Below are 18,751 nucleotides of genomic sequence, written 5' to 3'. Positions count from 1 at the left end.
AAATTTTTTTTTTTTTTTTTTTTTTTTAATTTTTTTTTTTAAAAACGGACCAATCGAAAGGTGACACGTGGCAAGTGGCGGGGTCAACGAACGATCAACTAACGAAAAGTGACGGTCAACTAACGAAAATGACATTTGGTGATATTATACTAAAACTCAGTGGCATTTGGTGAATTTTTGAAAAGTCGGATGACATTTGGTGAATTTCGAAATTACTCAATGGCATTTCTTGAAATAGCCGTAATTATTTTTGATGGCTTTTGAATTTTTAATTTTAAAAGAAATTGCAATTTTTTTTTTCATTAGCTAAAATCTAAGTACTATTTTTCTATGTGGTGCTCTAGAATCTCTTAAAAAAACCTCCCCAAAAAATGTTATGGTCTCCTATTCTCTAATGTAAAAATGATCATATATGTGCACAACAGTCAACACGGGGTTTCAAAATCATGTCAATTGCAATTGGAGTCTCTTGACAACTTGCTAACACTATAACTAGTTCAATAAAAACCTTACTTGGACCAGAATTATATAGCAAATTAGTCAATTTTCTCTCCCCCTAATTACATACTCCGGTAGAGTTCGTACCTCGGATTTTGTATCATATCGTTGGCTTACTTCCTCATATCACCCCTGCAGAGCGTTACACTTCTTTGGGGTGACCAAAAAAAGAGAGCGAAATTAAGAGTCTCACCAGAACTTTTAGTCCTGCCTAAATAAAATTGCCGCATACAATAAACATAATTGGCACCATCAAAGTACAGCCTCCATAAATAATTATTAGGGTTAAATTACATCATCAAAGATTACAAGAGGGTTGTATTAAACAGCCATTTTATTTTTTCGTACAATATGAGATTACAGGAGGATTGTATTAAACAACCATTTTTCGTATAATATGTACTAAGACTAAAGAGTATAGTACTAGAATGCTATGCCTTATCTAGGCTTATCATACTGCGCGTCTGCGCATCTGCTACAGAGTATTTTGTAGCAAAATTGAGTGTCAGACTGTGTTATATCCACATCATATCGAACATTCAAACTGCCCAATCAGGTTAAACATGGAGTCAAGGATATTCATTGTAAAATAAAGAATTTCATAAGCAATATGCATTTGCTAACTGCTCCTTCCCCTATCAGACCAGCCAGATACAACTTCAACGAAGGGATCTTCCATCTCAGTGAGTGGACAGAAACCTCACTCCATAGAAGGTTACAGAGATAAATAAAAATAAAAGCGACTTACCCGCCATTGAAAATTATAAACCACTGTATACCCCATTAATTGGAACCTGTCCACTTCCATTATCTCAGGGTGATGATTGAGACATTAGACCTAGCAACGGACCTGAGAAGTGAGTAGAAAGAGCAGAGCAGACAGGATTCCAGAAATGACTACTAAATCATCCAGGTGACACATTCATTGCACGTAAAAAATATCCATCGATGTGTCACAAACTGAAATATGGTCAATCATGCTTGCATTTGCGAAGCCATCTTCTGCTGAGAATTATTGCTGAAAAAGCCAGTCCAAAAAATGCAAGAAGGCAAACTGCAGCATTGAAGGGAAAACTTAAGCAGCTGAGAATAAAACGAATATATAATTTGTGAATTGAGCAACATAAATCAGAACAAACACTTCTCCCCCCCCCCCAAACACACCAAATAAGGGAAAAAGAAAACCACACACACAGTGAAAAAAAGATAAATGCTTCTACGCAGCATGAAGGGAGAGAATCATGAGTCATCACCATGAGCAATATACTTTAAACAGATCAATTCCAAAGTGACAGTCCTTGTGACCCTGCAGTTAAACAATTAAGCACATCTAGATCATAAGTCCCTTCCTACATCTCATCATACGTCCCACTTCTAATTTAGCTTATATTATTTCATCTGTCAAAAGCCTTCAACATTAATAACTTACGTAGTATTCAATTTAGTGATTTGGCCAGTTGTAAGAGTTTTTGGGACACGTGATGAGAAACACAATAGAACAGAAAATGTTTACTAATGCGCAACATCTTATTTCTGAATGTACTGTCGCTAACGCAGGTAACAATATTGTACTGTGGATACAGAGACCTGACAATAAGGAGGTTCAGATAAAATGGTTCATCGATGGTTTTTAAGATGAAAGTTCCATTACCCTTTCACCATTGGTTTGAAAATGCTGATCCATCAAGTGAAAGGGAAGTTACATAACAAACTATTTTCAAGAATTATTTTCTGTGGCTTATTAGTTTTGTTGATTAAATATATTTTTTTGTTTATTCTCAACCGTTGTTTAACATGTTAAAATACTCAAAATATGAGAGCAAGGTTACCTAATACTCCCCTTGCCCCCCCTCCCCCCTACTGCGATTTAATACTTTCGTTCCAATACTCAATATTCCCAAATTAGCGTATTCTGATTTCCCAATGCATACAGATAGGATTTAACGAGGGGTGTTGGAGAGAAGAATAGGTCAACAAGGCAGGGTTTGTTTATTTGTCTCCATTGCTCCAACCAAACACCATAATACCATCGAGGCTTTGGGTGTGGGAGGGGGGTTTCTTCTTATGCTATCCTGTTACATTTTGTATCTTTGGTAGGGTTACCTAATATTCCCCTCCACCCGCAAACTCCCGATTTTAGTTTTATCATACCAATTTTCACGATTTTTTTTTTTCTGAAAAACCTTTAGGGATTTTTATTGTACATGATTTCAAAAACCGTATTAAACAACATCCCCAAATGTATTGTAATACTCCCAACTAGCATATTGTGATCTCGTACTCATTCCGCGTACTGTAATATGTTCATGTTACCAGACATATATTGAGATGAGTACTAGTGATCATCCCCAAAGAGAATTTCCTATAGTTTGTGGCTAACAACGGCTATAATATGCACAGAACTGTTTATGAGAGTAAAATTTGGGCATGGAGCACAAAAGATGAATTCATGAGCATATTAATCGACATTGTAAGCCAAGTGAGATCTCCAAAGTACAGTGTGTTCCACCTTAAATTGGAGAGTTGCCAGTGAATTACAAATATATTAAAACTTAGTTTAGCTGAAGCTAAAGTGTTTTAAGCCTTCAGAGTGGGGATTTTTAAAATCTTAGTAGAACAAATTAAAAAAAAAAAAAAATAGATATAGCTGGTGGAAGAAAAACAAGAAAAGAAAATGTGAAAAGCAAGACCATCCCATAGTTGAAATTTCAGTGACTGTTAAAAAATATTCCAACGTACCAGATAAAGCACTGAATACAAAAATGGCCAAGCGGTATCGGACAATCCATGGCAGATCAACTTCAAGAGAGCAATATTTCTTCCTCGAGGCTTTATTGTCAGAGGCAGCTAGTTCCATGTTTCCATCTTGAATATCAGATAACGGGATCTTCTTACTAATGACCGGTGACCCATTGATATCTCTAACTTCAACTTTTATTATCACGGGATCAGATTTCCATTGTATCTCAATGACACCGAAATTGGGTTTCCCTGTAAACATTCTGATGAGTTAATTATTCATCACCCGCCTAGGGCGCCTAGTATTATGGATTTACAAGTTGAGGCATTAATAAAGGCGAGAAAGGTTTACCATAAACACATGATTTGTATCTGCAATTTTGCTCCATAACTCTACCAGTAGTTGGTAAGGACCACGCCATCAGTCTCAGTAAAAAACGAAGTGATGGTGGGACTACCCCCTCAATAGATTGTGTCAGCCCACTAGACGTAATGTCATACAATGGATATCCAGTAGCACAGTCATATCGTGTAATTTCCGCAAAATGGACATCACCACTGATGAATAAAACACCATCCCTCTTTACAACAAAAAAAGGGTCAGACACACAGGTTATGGAAACAAGAAGCACAATTAGCAGTTTAGACTCGTTTCCAACTAATAGTTGGACAACTGCCAATAAACTTCTAGTAATAGCAACAAGAACAATACTTTGCACTAAGTGTATTAATTGATCATTTGGATAGATAAGGAAAATTCTAACCTTACTATCATTTATCAACTGAAAGAGCTGTTTCCTCTCTTTAGGAAAACGTCCCCAACCCTCGACAGAAAAGAAAGGACTTGTAACAGCTGAATGATTTGATAAGACCTAAATGGAAAATCAGAAACAAATTAACAGTAAATATACCAATATTCACATTACCAAAAAACAAAGACACCATAAAGAAGTCAAATTTCAAACTTAATATATATATATATATATATATGTGTGTGTGTGTGTGTGTGTGTGTGTGTGTATGCATATATATGTGTGTATATATATATATATATATATGTGTGTGTGTGTGTGTGTGTGTGTATATATATATATATATATAAAAAGAAAGTACAATTATAATTCAATTGTTTCACTAACTCCGATCGCCTTGGCCTTTCTCCCATAATTTGGGAGTCACAAAAAAACTTTTAGTGAACATATATTGTGGGACAAAGGGAATAATAATAACAATGATCATTTAAAAAAACAATAAGAATTCTTCATGCTTCAGAAGAAAGTAAACCATACCTATATGAAAAGGAAAGCACCAAAAGCTATGTCTTATACCCAAAACCAAGATGCATAGACTAAATAAAGAGCATGCTAACACATGTTGCATTGCTGAGAGATCATCCTAAAGGCTAGCATCTATCACTAGTCTAGGTTTGTACAGAAGTTGCCTATCTCTTTTTCCCCATCCTCAGTTTTTGTTTTTGTTACTCCTTTGAGTGGTAAAGTAAGGCACTCTAGTCTAAGTTCTTTTAGTGAGTGATTTCATTATTTAAAGCCCAAGGGAACACAATGGCAATGAGGGTCCTGCTGTTCCTAGCTGCGCTTCATTGAAGTGAGGCGCCCCCAATAAATATCAGAATATTTTGAAGAAAAATTTAAAGTTGTGTGTCTTGTGTGCGGCTCACGGTCTCAAGTGCACCTCTTTGAATACGCTTTGCAAATTTCAAAAAGCCGTTGTATCCCACAACGTTGAGATGGCCGAGTTGGTCTGAGGCGCTAGATTAACAACCCCACTTATGGGATTAAGGCTTTGATTGATTGATTGATCGTTGTATCCCATTCGCCTAGCACCTCAATGCCTAGGCACACCTTTTTTTATACACTGGCATTAATACTACTATTTGACTTACTAGCATGAATGTTAGCTTCCTTGGCCATATAGTTACTAACTAGCCTTTTAATGCTATTGAAATCATTGAAAAAAAAAGGTTTGAATTATGCATTTCTTATGGAAACTATGAAAAAATATGTGGGAGGAACATAACTATGTTTAAGATTCAAGAGGAATTTAAGTGAGTAACATAAAGACATACTCGTAAAAGTATTAATTTAGGAGATATACAGGGGCCAACTATGATTTTTATTAAAAAATGAAAAATAATTAAAAAGATATTAATTGAAAGATTAAAGGGGATGGGACGTGTGGTCTTAGTAGTAGTAATATAGTATAGAGCATACACACTTTTGCATAACTCGATAAAGGTGTTACAGACTACATAAGCACATGGAAATTCCTCATATTCCATTAAAGCCTTAATTAGATCAAAAATCATATGATAAAGGTATGCTCTTTCATAATTTGCAAACATGAAGTCCCTTTATGAAGTACCAATATGCTAACATAGGTCTATAAATTTCTACAATACCTGTACAGAAGAGCCAATAATGGTAACGGCTGTTGGTGGACCATGAAGTTGTTTCTCCAACCATTCCCATTGTGAGCTTCCCAAAACACTTCCACCGCTTGATATAGGATCTCTAAAGTATCTAATGTCAAGCAGAATGACCTGACAAATATAAAAGTGAAAACTGCATAATAGTGGACAGGAGAGAAAAGAAACAAAGCCAAAGTAAATTGCACCAAATTATGAGAAATTAGAAAATAGAAGACAGCAAATTAGCAACCCTTTTACAGATTTAGAAATTTAGCCTCTGTTACATATTAGTATACTACCCAGGTGAGCAGGTGGGAAGGGAGTGGATGTCTCTCACTAACTATTTGAGGATGATGTTGAGATGAACAAGGACGTGACAATAAAAGTGCCAATGGGATAAATGAAGGAGTTCAAGGGCCTTATTTATGCAGATTTGCCCAGGATTCTCCCTCCAAGATATGTGGTTGATCATGCTATTAATGAGGAACCTAGCCAAGACATCCTGCAAAAGCACCATATTGAATGGAGCCTTACAAGTTGATGAACTACCAAAGCAATTAGATAATTGTTGATTTAAAGCTTAATCAAGCCATCAAAAGCTACATAAGGTGCTCTTGTGCTGTTCAAGAAAGAGGCAAACGGATTTCTCCGCATGTGAGTTGACTACTGTGCTATGAAGTTTGAACAAAGTGACTGGAAAATAAGTATCCAATACCTGGGATAAAAAGATTTGTTCCTTACAGTAGTTATGAGTTTCTTATAATGCCATTTAGGCTAACCAATGCATTGTCTACATTCTATAATTCTAATAAATGAAAAGTCTATATGACTATCTCGAAAGTTTTGTGTCATCTATCTTGATGACATATGTGATGCGAGAGCTAACCTTGTGTCTTGATGTTATAATCTATTGTTTGGAGATGAAAGCATGGGAACAAGCATGAGAAAGAAAATCTTTCACTTGATCAAAAAATGCAATACTCTACTTCAATCAGCCATATCTTCTTCGTTACTAGGAATTTTCTGGTGATTTAAATTGGAGATGAAAGTAGATTCCAAGAGCTTTCCAACGACAGGTCACATGCCCAATTTGAGCAAGAAATGAAGAACTTATGAGCGTTTGGAATCGAGTTATCCAGGCAGAATCGCTGGAGAGCCCGCTCCACCCTTTGGAGAGCCCGCTCCTAATTTTAGAGCGCCCGCTCCATCCGGAAATGGAATTTTTGACAGAAGTTTTGGAGCGACCGCTCCTCTCTTTGGAGCGACCGCTATGTTCGAGTAGAGCGACCGCTCCGACCCTCTAAAGCGACCGCTCTAGAGTCTCTGTTCCGCAACGGCTTTGATTCTTTCTTTGGGTGTTTTTTCTTGCTTTTAATCTTGGCCATTTATCTTGTAATCATAGGGTTGTAATTTAAGATATCTAGGTTTTGTTTGTAAAGCCCTATATATAGGGTTAAGCTTGTTGTTTAGAGAAACTTTTGCTTAATTTTGACAATAATGAGATTTTCTCTCTCTACCCATAATCTTTGTGATTATTTGCTATCTTTGTGATTGCCTCTTTGTAATTTTTGTGGTTACATCTTAATCCTAGCTTTACTTGGTGTTGGCTTTGATTAAGAACCTCTATTTCAAAGATCTTGGTGATTATTGAGATAGGTTTATCTAGTGTTGTTGCTTTGAAATTATTGTTAGTTGACTTTCCCCTCTTTTCTTGGTTGTTTCATATCAATATGTCTGCTTCATATCCTTATTTGAGTTTGGAAAATTACTATCGGAGGTTCGTTAAAGGTTATTGTCAATCACAGATCTTTTAAGGAAAGAGCAAAGTTGGATATTGTCATATCAATGTCAAGCAGCTTTCGAAAACGGTGGCGATCTAATCCAAACCGTTAAATTTCCCAATGGTTTGACAAGACATTTGAGTTGCACAAACATTCTGGGAGAGCTATTGGAGGAATACCAAGGATGTCTCATGGCTTTCAAGGGACAAAGGCTCAAAGAGAAGGAGAGATACTCGGCAGAAAAGGATATATTGGCCAGGAAGAGTATATGGATAAATGTATTATATATACATCTATATGTGACCGAGTCAAGAATGGATACAAAGATACTCGACACAGAATGGGCTGCTTTTGGCACAACGAGAACGATTATACATCTCTTTCAGGCAAGTACATCACGAATCATTGAGATCAATACATGATGTTCAGGCTGGTCATACTGGTCAGGAAAGGACGTGCTGAAATTCCAGGGGGTAGGTAAAAATGGAGGCATAGGTGAAATCTTGTCATGGGTATCTGTTAAATAAAGATTAGCATGAAAGAGGTTGGTCTAGTCCCGAGTGTAATTTGTTTCAGAGAAGCCATGGGTGTCACTTTATGAATTTTATTTCTGGATTTTCTAATATGAACGGGCAGTGTTTCGTAATGGTAATGATTGATTGAATTTCAACATATGATGTATTTATTTCAGGGCCTATGATACGTGTTCAGCAGCAGAGGTAGCATTCGTAACAAATTTATTTCTTGAAGTATTTTGGACTTGATCTGCCTTAGGACATCATTAGTGATTGTGATACCAACTTTATTAGGCGCTGTAGGACTACATTGTTTAATATAACGGGATCAGATTTAAGAACTATCTGACAGGTCATCAACTACAGTCATACGGAGCATATCAATGACCTATTAAAGATCTAAGGAGTGTTTGTGCCATTATGTTACTGCTTCACACTTCTGCGTCAGGAATGAGTCCTTTCGAATTGGTTGGAAACTCCATGTGCCACATAAAGTTACCAACCAAAGTAAGGATGTTGGCTAACACACGTCACTTTGCGACGAGTTATATGCAACTAAGGAAGAAATGTGAGACAATTAGAGGAGGCGCCTCACCATCAAGGCAAGTGCACTTTGAGTTCAACACTGAGGACATAGTAGCACTGAAACTTATGCCCCAAAATTAGAAGAAAATTAGCAATAAGGCGGCGCAACCGCGCAACAGTCCCTGATTTTAAGTTATGGTATGACAGTCCCTTCCAGGATGTTGAAAAGGTTAATGAAGTGACCTAAAAGTTAGATCTTCATGAAAGGTAGAAGGTAAGCCCTACCTTTTATTTAGTTATTTAAAAAATCCATTTAGTAGAAGACACGCATAAGAAATTGGAGGAGAATAAGAAAAGTAGGCATCCTTTTTATTCCAAAACCTTAATGACATGGTTGACGAAGTTCAAATGCTAAAGTTAATTCAAATGGCGACGTTAAAGACATGTATCTAATCTTGTTAAGGTGGGTAGATATAAAATTCTTACTTTTTACAATAAATTTCATCATTTGATTAATTAATGTCCGATTTTAGTACATTTCTAGGAAAATCACTATAGGTCAAAGACCACGTCTCTATTAGAATTTATGTGTGGCAAATTGTTTGGACTTAATGTTGAAGCATATTAGAAAACTTCCAAAGGTTATAGTGCATGACCATGATAAGGACCATGGTCCATATATGTATACAATTATACATCTCTTGTGAACATGATAAGGAGATTCACAAGTCAAAGGAATTCGCATAGGCTGTTGATTACTAGATTTACAACATCTTTCACAACACTAGCTCAATTTCATAAGCAAAAGAAAAACTTCTGAAAGAAGGTCACATAAAAAATATGAAGTGCTTCCAAGTGGCCAAAGGAAGCGGGGGGTAAGTTGACAACTCCTCTTGTTAAGGTAATTAATCATTGATGGTAAGAGGAACTAGATTTTATTACAATCGCAATGCAAATACCACTGTCTGTTGGCTTAAAGACTACATGATGACACCTACTAGGGGATAAACAAGGCATACCTTAATTTGCTTACCAATAGGGCCATATGTGTAGGACGTATAAACACCAGCTTGCTTTCTCCTGTTAGTAAACAACCGATGCAACAACCATAAATTTATAAGATTAAAAGTTTACAACTCAATATAAGGTCATGAATTAAGTGATATGTTTTGGTAATGAGTCACAGACAACATGCAGATATCGTAGTAAAAGAGAGTCAAAATCGATAAATTGTGTCAATTTAGCAAACAATGTGACAAAGATTATGCATCAAAACCCACAAAAACAATTAAACACATGTATAATGTAATTGTAAGCACAAATTCACCTGGGACTATCCACAGGCTCATCCAAAAAATCAAGCAGCAGCCTCTGATTGATGTCCTTGCCACTGAACTCTTTACCAGCATCATTCAATCCATAATCATGATCATCCCATGTGCCAATAATCTACAATGTATGCACAATTACTATTTTCCCGAACATCCCAAAATAGTATAAGCAACTAGTCCATATTAATAAATTCGGGACAAAGGGAAGACTATATATACCTCGGAACGGTTACGAAGACGAGAGTAGGCAGGATGGGTCTTAACCAAGTTAAACTTAGATTGCATTTCAAGTTCAGAAGAAGGATAAAACCTGGGAACATTTTTCCAAGGCCCAAAAGTGCGTTGCTTACCAAATAATCGAAAAGGGCGCTTATTATCACCATAAATATTATCACCCAACCAAATGAATAATTGGGGGTTGAAATCATTGATTGCATTCCATATGATCTGCATTCCAATTCAAATTCTAAGTGTTACTAGTATTTGGTACCACTAATCTATAAAAGGAAAGAAAAAGAGAAAAAAACCTGAGGATTGGTTTGATTGGAGCCTGAACCGAAAGCAATTCGGGTTACGGGAGACTGAGCATCGATATTGGCGGCGGCGCCGGTGAAAAAGAAGCAGCAAATGTTGTTGTGGAGGATAACCACCGCCTGACACCGCCGCAAACTCCGCCGGCTTAATCGGAAATCCAGCATTTTCAACATTTTCAAGGCGTAGCTCTGTATCACCGTTTTAGACATCAACAACTTTGTTCATTTTGAGAAGAGAGTTAAATTTTACTCGGAAGTATTTCCTCTTTTTTACTAGTCCAAACTCCAAAGAGTGAGAGTAAAATAAATGTTACAAACCCCACAAAATACACATTTCAATCTAACAAACCGCTATTTATAGTAAATGAATCGATAATAGCGGTTTAGTGAAACTACTATTGGTGTAGATAACCCATCTTTACTCAAAAAATAGCAATTTTTTCGTTAATCAAGAGATAGCTCAAGTGATAAGCATTTTGATGTCGCTTAAGGGAGGTCTCAAAGGATACTCACTTACCATAAGTCAGGTGTGCGATCCTGGTCGGATCTAGATGTAATCGGAGTAAGCTCTGGTGAACTAGATGGAGGATACTCAAAAAAGGAAAAATAAATAGTATCTATTGGTCAAGCACTTAGGGAGTACGGAGGAAGGTAAAAGAATCCTCACCCCCAATTACATTAACCTTGAAAGATTCGAACTCATATGTACTGCATACAATTCATTGAGGTAGCGCTTTTATCATTGATTAATCTGCTAATTACAAAACACTAGTTTAAGTCCCATGCAACGCACGATATTACAATATTTTATAAAAATTTACAACAATTTATAACTCAACAATTTTGTTTACAATAAAGTTTCATATTCGTTAAAATTTTCTAAAAAGTAAATTTTAGGTTGTATTCATATGATATACAATATGAATATTTTTTTGTTAATAATATATCTGCTTATTTTTCTATAAATAGTTGCTAAAAGACTTATTGATTTGCGATGAAAAGATTGCATTACATTTTGTTGAAATTATATATTTCTTAATATTAAAGATGTGGAAAGATTTGGAATAGGAAGAAAAAATTTAGTGAATTAAATTTTTCCTAAGATGCTTTGGCAAGAAAAAAAAAAAAAAAAAAACTTTTTGGAGTGAAAATTTTTAACCAAATGTTGACATGTGTCACTTTTTATTAACTTTTAGGCCCTGTTCACTTCACCTTAAAAGAATAATATTAAGTCTTAAAAAAATAATATTAAGTAAAAATAATTTCAGTTAAGTAAAAATAAGTTCAGTTCAGTAAAAATAATTTCAGTTCAGTAAAAATAAGTTCAGTTCAATAAAATTCAATAACTTTAAAGAAGAAATATAATAGAAAATCCGTAAAAATAATTCAGTTGAACAAATATAATTTCAGTTCAGTAAAATTAATTTCAGTTCAGTAAAAATAATTTCAGTTCAGCAAAAATTAGGTGAAGTGAACGGGACCGTAGTATATAGTTATAGATGCTAACATAAACAATATGTAAGAAAACTTTTGTAAAAGTATTGTATTAAGGAACTTAGGCATTTTTTTGTATTATAAAGAGAAATTATTCAATCAAGGATGGAAAGAATAACCTCATGCTCCAAAACTTTTTAAGTTTGAATCTTTAAAATTCAATCTCACTTGTATTATATAGCGTGTAGTCTATAGAATAACCTTTATGCTTCAGAACACTCCCATCTTGATTCTAGAGAATCAATAAGACCTGGTTATTAGGCGGGTCGGGTCAGGGTCGGTGCGGGTCAATTGTGGGTAGGGTCAAAGAGAGTCATATTTTATAGGGTCAATAGCGGGTCGGGCCCATGCGGGTCGCGGGTCGATAATGGACGGGCCAACAAAATATCAATTAAAATAAATTTTGAACAAAGCCATTATTAAGTATATATGAATACAAATTTATCTATGTAATTATTTTTACATTATCTATTTTGTTTGTCTATTAAATTGGAAAAACATTTTGGCCCTATATTGACCCTACCCAATAAGGGCACTGTCCGTTAAAGGCTCTGTCCATTAAAAACCCTTTAAACTTGGCCCTGACCCTATTATCATTAGGCTACCCTACCCAATAACCAGCTCTACCAGTACCATTCTCTCCAAAAATCAGAGGGTTTTATTTTACAACACTCTCCCCACAAACATCAGCCACATGATCAGAAAAAATCGGCCACCTCACCAACAAAAGCTACCTGGCCATCAGGTAAATGGCGCGCTGCACACACCTATATTCACAATTTCACGCTGCCAGGCCGCCCGCATAGTGCAATGGAATGAAACTACCAGTTTCTCAATAAATTTAATGAAAATAGTCGCACTTGCAAAATTGGACTTGAAAAACAGATTTGACAACGGAAAAAACAGGAGTAAATGAAATATCAATATACATATTACTATATTAGCAGTATTAGGTCTAGATGCATAACCAATTTCAACTATCTTCAAATATGAACAATTCCAAGTATCTCGCTTCTTACAACTGACTGCGAGAAAACCCAGCCTATCACAACTCTCCCACACCAGCTACTAAAAGCTAAAAAGAGGCAGGGCACACCAACTTGCAAAACCTAGACCGATAGATGTCGACAATGCACAACATCAAGTCACCTATATAAGAGAGGCTAAGCTCGATTACAAATTAGACTCATGCTGCTGACACTTACAAAAACACTCGAGCCAGATTAGAAGACATTGCCACCAGATTCTGGGGGTTTGGAAGCTGAGGACATAACCAGTTCGGAAGCTAACTACTAAAAACTAATGCCATGTGATATCTCCTCTAGCTTCTCGCAAGCTCCTCCCTCGCCTATACTCAATCTCTGCATCCGAGCAAGAAAGACCCATATTTACCTTCCTGCTTTTTTTGGATTTCCCCATGTTTGAAAACATCTCTTCATCATCCGTCAAATTACGGTTGCTTGGTGTACTCCGACCAGAGACATTTCCAGGTTGCTCATCTGAATCATGAAATGATGACAGTTAAAATCAGCATAAATAAACTGCTATATTAGGCAATGAAATGATAAGTTATGTGACACACCTAAATATCTAAAGAGTAAAGACTGGCTCAAGAATTGTACAGTAGTAATAGCAAGCTACAAAAGGGTACTAGTTAAATTATTCATCAAAGCAAACACATACGGATACAAGGAATTCTCCTTCCCCTGTCCCCGCCACTGTTCAGCATACATGTACATGAAAAACTCTCAAGTTGTCAACCAATAGGCTACATACAGCCTTCTCCCAATCACTATTTCTATGTAAATAACCTCAACATGAAATGCCTTTACTAACACCACCACCACCACCAGAATGAGGACCCCAATATTATAGAACAAAAAGAACTTACAAAAACAAGTATGGATCTTGATTCAGAAGTATCTGCGTAGTTTCAATTAAAGAAAGAGTTGGACCTGCCATGTTTGGCACATATCAAGAGTCTGTGCTAAAGACAACTCCTGTCCCAAATCTCCCAATCAAGTAACCATGTCAAGTAGGAAAAGGAAGGATGGGTACAACTGAAGTAAAAGGAAAGAGGAGAAATCGATCAATGGTAAAGTAAGATCCTCAACAGGCTAGAAGACGTAAACTCAGACTTTTCCTATATCTATATATATTTTTCTCCAGACAAGTAACGTGACACTGCCAATTAGGAGAATTCAGTCCAACCTTAAACCAAACCACTGAACAAATATCATTCTGAATAGCATCTCAAAACCCAATCAATTGGCAAAGCCTCATATATTTTAAGAAGCATGCTGCATGCTTCAGTTTATTTTTATTTTTTTGTTCTAAACAAATCTTGGCAAAGATCGGCTAAGCAACAGCTCTCGCAGGCTATTGTGTATACTACTCTAACCATGAAAATAAATTGAGGTGTTCCCTTCATTAGTTGTTATGTAAAAACCTCAATCAATAAAGATTAATAAATTATTTCAGGTACTAAGAAGTTTATATTCAAGTATAATCCAATTACATGCTCAAAAACTTCGATGAATTGATTTGATTTATACCATGATGACTTGTTAAATGATGGCTGCAAGAAATCATGTAACAATCACAAGGTGCTGCTTATGTGATCTCATGACGTTAATTGCAATCATTAGTGTACCTTAATTTCATTAATCCTAAACCCTCAACCCAGCCCAAAAAAGTTGAAACCCAAAAACAAAGGAGGGTCTTACAATCCAGGTTATAACAGCACATAACATTGTTGGGAACGGAACAACTATATTGCACAAAATGGACAAGGGAAGTAGAAATGGAGATGTTCAATATCTCAACAGATTAGGAAAACAAGTACTAAATAAGAAAAAGAATAATTATCATTAATCAATAAAACATTTGGAAATTTTGTGATGCATCTTAAAGAGCTTTTTATTCTATTTTTGTTGATTTCACTTTAAACAGCAAGAAAGACAACATAAGAGCAGAAAAAAGGAAAAGAAAAGATTTAAATATTTTTTTTGAAACAAAAAGATTTTAATATTGTAAACACTAATGTTGTAGGATTACAAATCAATGCCACAACTACTAGTCTACTACTACTCTTATGACTAATATATTCTCACTCCCTTACCTACCTTAAAATAATCAAAATTTGCAGATTACAAATAAACCATACTTTTGACCGGGTCACCAATCATTCTTCATTTTCCTGTAATAGCTTCCTTCATAGTTCATTCTCCTTGCCCCCTCCCCCTATCCCTTTTATCGATAATCGAACCAAAAAGAAACATGGAGAGGGAACAGTGATCACTGTTTCATATAATAAGCTTCATCATATTTTTTTTTTTTTTTTTTTTTTTTTTTTTTTTTTTTAAGCCAAATTTTAGGTCTGAAACTGCATGTTAATGCATTAAGAGAACAAAAGAGTGTTTTTATACATCATATACCAGCTTCATCTATTTCTCACCCATAAAACCAATTCAACAACCAAAACAGTGAACTAGTCTTTTTCACAACATATCCCTTTTCCAGTGAATTTTCCTTATAACACAAGAAGTTATTGTCTTGAATTTTGACAGCAATGGTGGCCTTTTAGGGTTAGGCCAATGTTATTAGATGCACAATAGAAAGGGTATTTTATATTGGGAAAATGAAAGTTAGGAAAAGCAAATTAGCTTTGCCAAAATGACCAAGGTATTTGAAAATCATATTGGAGATTTGGAGATATGAGGCTTGTGGCCTGCCACAAATCGTCAGTAATTTATCTCATAAAAACAGCTAACACGGAGGAAGAATATATCCCTGAATAAACCTAATATAAATCTACTCCCTCTAACACATAATGTCTATGCTTTTTTGCCACTCCAATTTGATTGTGTTAAAAAAAATTTATTACGAGAACTTCTCGACTAACTCCTAGATATAAGTATTCAAAGAGACCTCGACATGTTGGAGCAAATATCAAAGAAAGCTGTCCTTTTGGGACGGAGAGATTATTATGATACTGTCACCAACAAAAGGAGATGACAATAAACATCAAATATATGAGAAAAGTATATTTTATATAAAATTTAGGGATTTATCTCTTTTAATGATGAGAGCCTGAGAGGATATGATCATAATTGTATATTTTACCATATTTGTACACGTTCCCTTTTTTTTTCTGCATGATCATGAAAAGGAAGGATACCTAAGACCAAATCTCCACAGACCTGTTACTCCATTTAACCACCCATAGAAGTGGTGCACTATTTGCCTATATCACATGCAGTGCAGATATCAATTTAAATTAACTATTGTAGGCATGAAAAAATATAACTTACCTTCAAATTGTTTGGATGAAACTGTCCCCTGTCGAGCTCTGCCACTCATATCTGACCTTGACTTTGTTAATTTATCACCAGGAGAGTTATTCTCTGACTTTCTTGATCCCACACGTCCCCAATTTAGTAGTGTTACTTCTTCTACATGTGGCTTGTTAAAGGTGCAGGGTACCATGGTGAATGATTCATCCATGACATCAGATATTTCCACATACTGAGTAGTAGTGATCATTTCATCAGCACTAAACCCAAAAGATGCTCTGTAAGCTTCCAGTTCCTCCACTTCTTGCTTGCTGTTCTTGTTTTGCTTGCTCTGATTCACAGCTCCATTAGAGTAGGCATCTGACTCTTTAGAAATACTTAGTCTCCCACCAGAATGCGGTTGGTCCAGATAAAACTGAGCAAAAGTTGCAGGACAGAAAAAGTTTGAAGTCTGAGATTGAGCGCCGCTGTCAGTATGCCATCCTCCTGAAGCATTTCTTGGATGTTTTGCACCTCCAGGAGAAAGGGAAGCATCCCAGGAATCCCTCTCTGGATAAGATAAACAGTCAGCTGAGATTCTTGAAATAGGCGATCTAAGACTACTAGCAGGACTTCCAGGAGAGAACGGGTAGGTGTTTTGAAGATCATTAGAAGGCACATAATTGACCTTCCCAGATGACGAAAGGAACTGTGCATAAGGGACATCAGGAGAAGAGGGTGTTGTTAGGTGAGCCAATTCTGGGGGAGGGGTCAAAGGAGCAGTTGATGGCTCTGTTGTAAAGGTTGAAAAGACAGGGGGAGTAACCAGTTGGGTTTCATGAGCGTATGGCCCAGTTGCATACATAGTGGAGGAAGGGTTCCCAGGTGAATTGGCAGACAACGAGAGGTGGCAGCGCGGTGATTGAGCAGTTGAAGGAAGAGCCGAGTTTGAGAAGGAAGCTGGAGAAGAGGGAGGGGCAAGAAGATGTGGAGGCAATGAAGGAGGTTGGTTAGGTAATCCAACACCCTGCGATCCATTGGGCTCGTTTGCAGCTGCATTGCCATCAGGTGTACGAGATGATGGTACAATACGTTTCCCACCCTTCTGAGCTCCAAAACAAGGGAGTCCACCCCAACATCCTCCCCATTTCTTGCGCTGAGAAGAATAACAATGGGTTAGAATTGAAAATCGAGTCACCACAGTTCAATTACCTTACACAAACAATACAAGATATGGGCATATAAATTTCATAGACGATAAATGAGCTTGTTCGACACGGATCGGAGTATCATTTTGTATTTGAAGATTACGATTTAGTAAGAATTAAGATTATTGTCACTCATATAACACTGAATTCTTAAAGTTATTACAGCCATAAAACACAAAGGTGACGTACATTATTCATTGCTGCATAATTTTTAAACATCCTAACTACATTATATCTTTCCCTAATCTCATTCTCACAATCAATGAAAACAGTATACGAGTATCAGTGCAATAAAATACGATCAATGACCGCAACTCTGATTGAAGAGTGAAGCAGACGTTAAGGATGCCCAGAAAGGTTACTAAAAAGCAATTAAACCAAAAATCAAAAAAAGGGAAGCAGTAATCAGCATCTTCTGTAGCAAAACAAAATCAGTAAGAAATGATGGTTTAATAATACTTAAACAAAGCAAAATCCAGAATTCCAATCATCCCCTTAAAAAATTCTCTCCATCAACTTCAAAAGCAGAAGATTATATCTATCTTTACTGGAATTATTATAATTATTAATGTGCATTTACCTACATTTAACCCCATCTCCTCAAAAAAAAAAAAAAAAAAAAAAAAAAAAGTTAAAAGGGATTTATAGGCAAGAATTCTGGGTTTTCTTACAGAAAAACAATGATAATTGATGATTTACCAAAAATAAATACAAAACAACAAAATGCAAATGTACATCTGGGAAAATCAGGAAAAAATGAACAAAATCAGATCTGAAATTAACAACGAAAAAAAATAAATAAAAATAAGAAAAAAAGGATATAGATTGATAAAGGGATTACCCGCTCTTGCTGTGGAAATCTGTTTTGCTCCGACCCCATTTTAAAAACACAATTCAACTGCAGAACTCAAAATTTGATGAACATTTCTCCAAATTAAATTATCAATATTTTCTAAAATAAATTTAATAAAAAGAAGAAGAAGAGTGAGACAAGAGTAGGACTAAGTAAGTAGCGACGTAGTGTCTGAGTAGTAGTAGATCTGCTATCTCTATCTAAAGGAGCAAACCCAGAATTATTTTTATTTATTAATTAATTTTGTAAATAATTTCACCCTACCATATAAATATAACAAAGGGGAAGGAATGAAAAGAAAAGGAGGAGAGAGAAGGTAAAAAGGAAAAGACAGATGCTTTAGTATTCTTGGGTTTTGGAAAAGCTGGTTTTATTACTTTCTCTCTCTTCTTCTTCTCCTCTCTCCATTTAACTTCACAGAGGTTACTGTTACTCTTCTTCGCCCACCATTTCTTTTCTTTTTCTTCTTCCAATTTTGCAGAATTGCATGTGCTGATGTGCCAACTGATTACAATTTGACGTTTTTTTACGGTATTTTTTAATTACCATCTGTCAAGATAGTTTGACTTTTT

General features: G+C 35.8%; 2 protein-coding genes across 2 annotated transcripts; both read right to left on the bottom strand.

Annotated features, from left to right (window-relative positions):
* Nucleotides 1–741: 741 nt before the first annotated feature.
* LOC110699107 lies at nt 742–10,658 on the bottom strand. Its single transcript, XM_021876596.1, has 9 exons — nt 10,345–10,658; nt 10,037–10,264; nt 9,814–9,935; nt 9,506–9,566; nt 5,657–5,797; nt 4,002–4,109; nt 3,590–3,818; nt 3,238–3,489; nt 742–1,552 (listed from the first exon to the last, which is right to left on the bottom strand). Exons 1-9 carry the CDS (start codon nt 10,558–10,560, stop codon nt 1,470–1,472), a joined length of 1,440 nt encoding a protein of 479 aa, XP_021732288.1. The 5' UTR covers nt 10,561–10,658; the 3' UTR covers nt 742–1,469.
* Nucleotides 10,659–12,745: 2,087 nt separating this feature from the next.
* LOC110699106 (uncharacterized protein At1g76660-like) lies at nt 12,746–18,686 on the bottom strand. The gene is made up of 3 exons (XM_021876595.1): nt 18,168–18,686; nt 16,158–17,274; nt 12,746–13,343 (listed from the first exon to the last, which is right to left on the bottom strand). Exons 1-3 carry the CDS (start codon nt 18,204–18,206, stop codon nt 13,144–13,146), a joined length of 1,356 nt encoding a protein of 451 aa, XP_021732287.1. The 5' UTR covers nt 18,207–18,686; the 3' UTR covers nt 12,746–13,143.
* Nucleotides 18,687–18,751: the final 65 nt, after the last annotated feature.

The sequence above is a fragment of the Chenopodium quinoa genome, unplaced genomic scaffold (assembly GCF_001683475.1).
Source record: "Chenopodium quinoa cultivar QQ74 unplaced genomic scaffold, ASM168347v1, whole genome shotgun sequence".
In the NCBI taxonomy this organism is placed as follows: Eukaryota; Viridiplantae; Streptophyta; class Magnoliopsida; order Caryophyllales; family Amaranthaceae; genus Chenopodium; species Chenopodium quinoa.
Note: the sequence above shows the minus strand (reverse complement) of the source record. Positions and strands in the feature narration are given on the sequence as shown.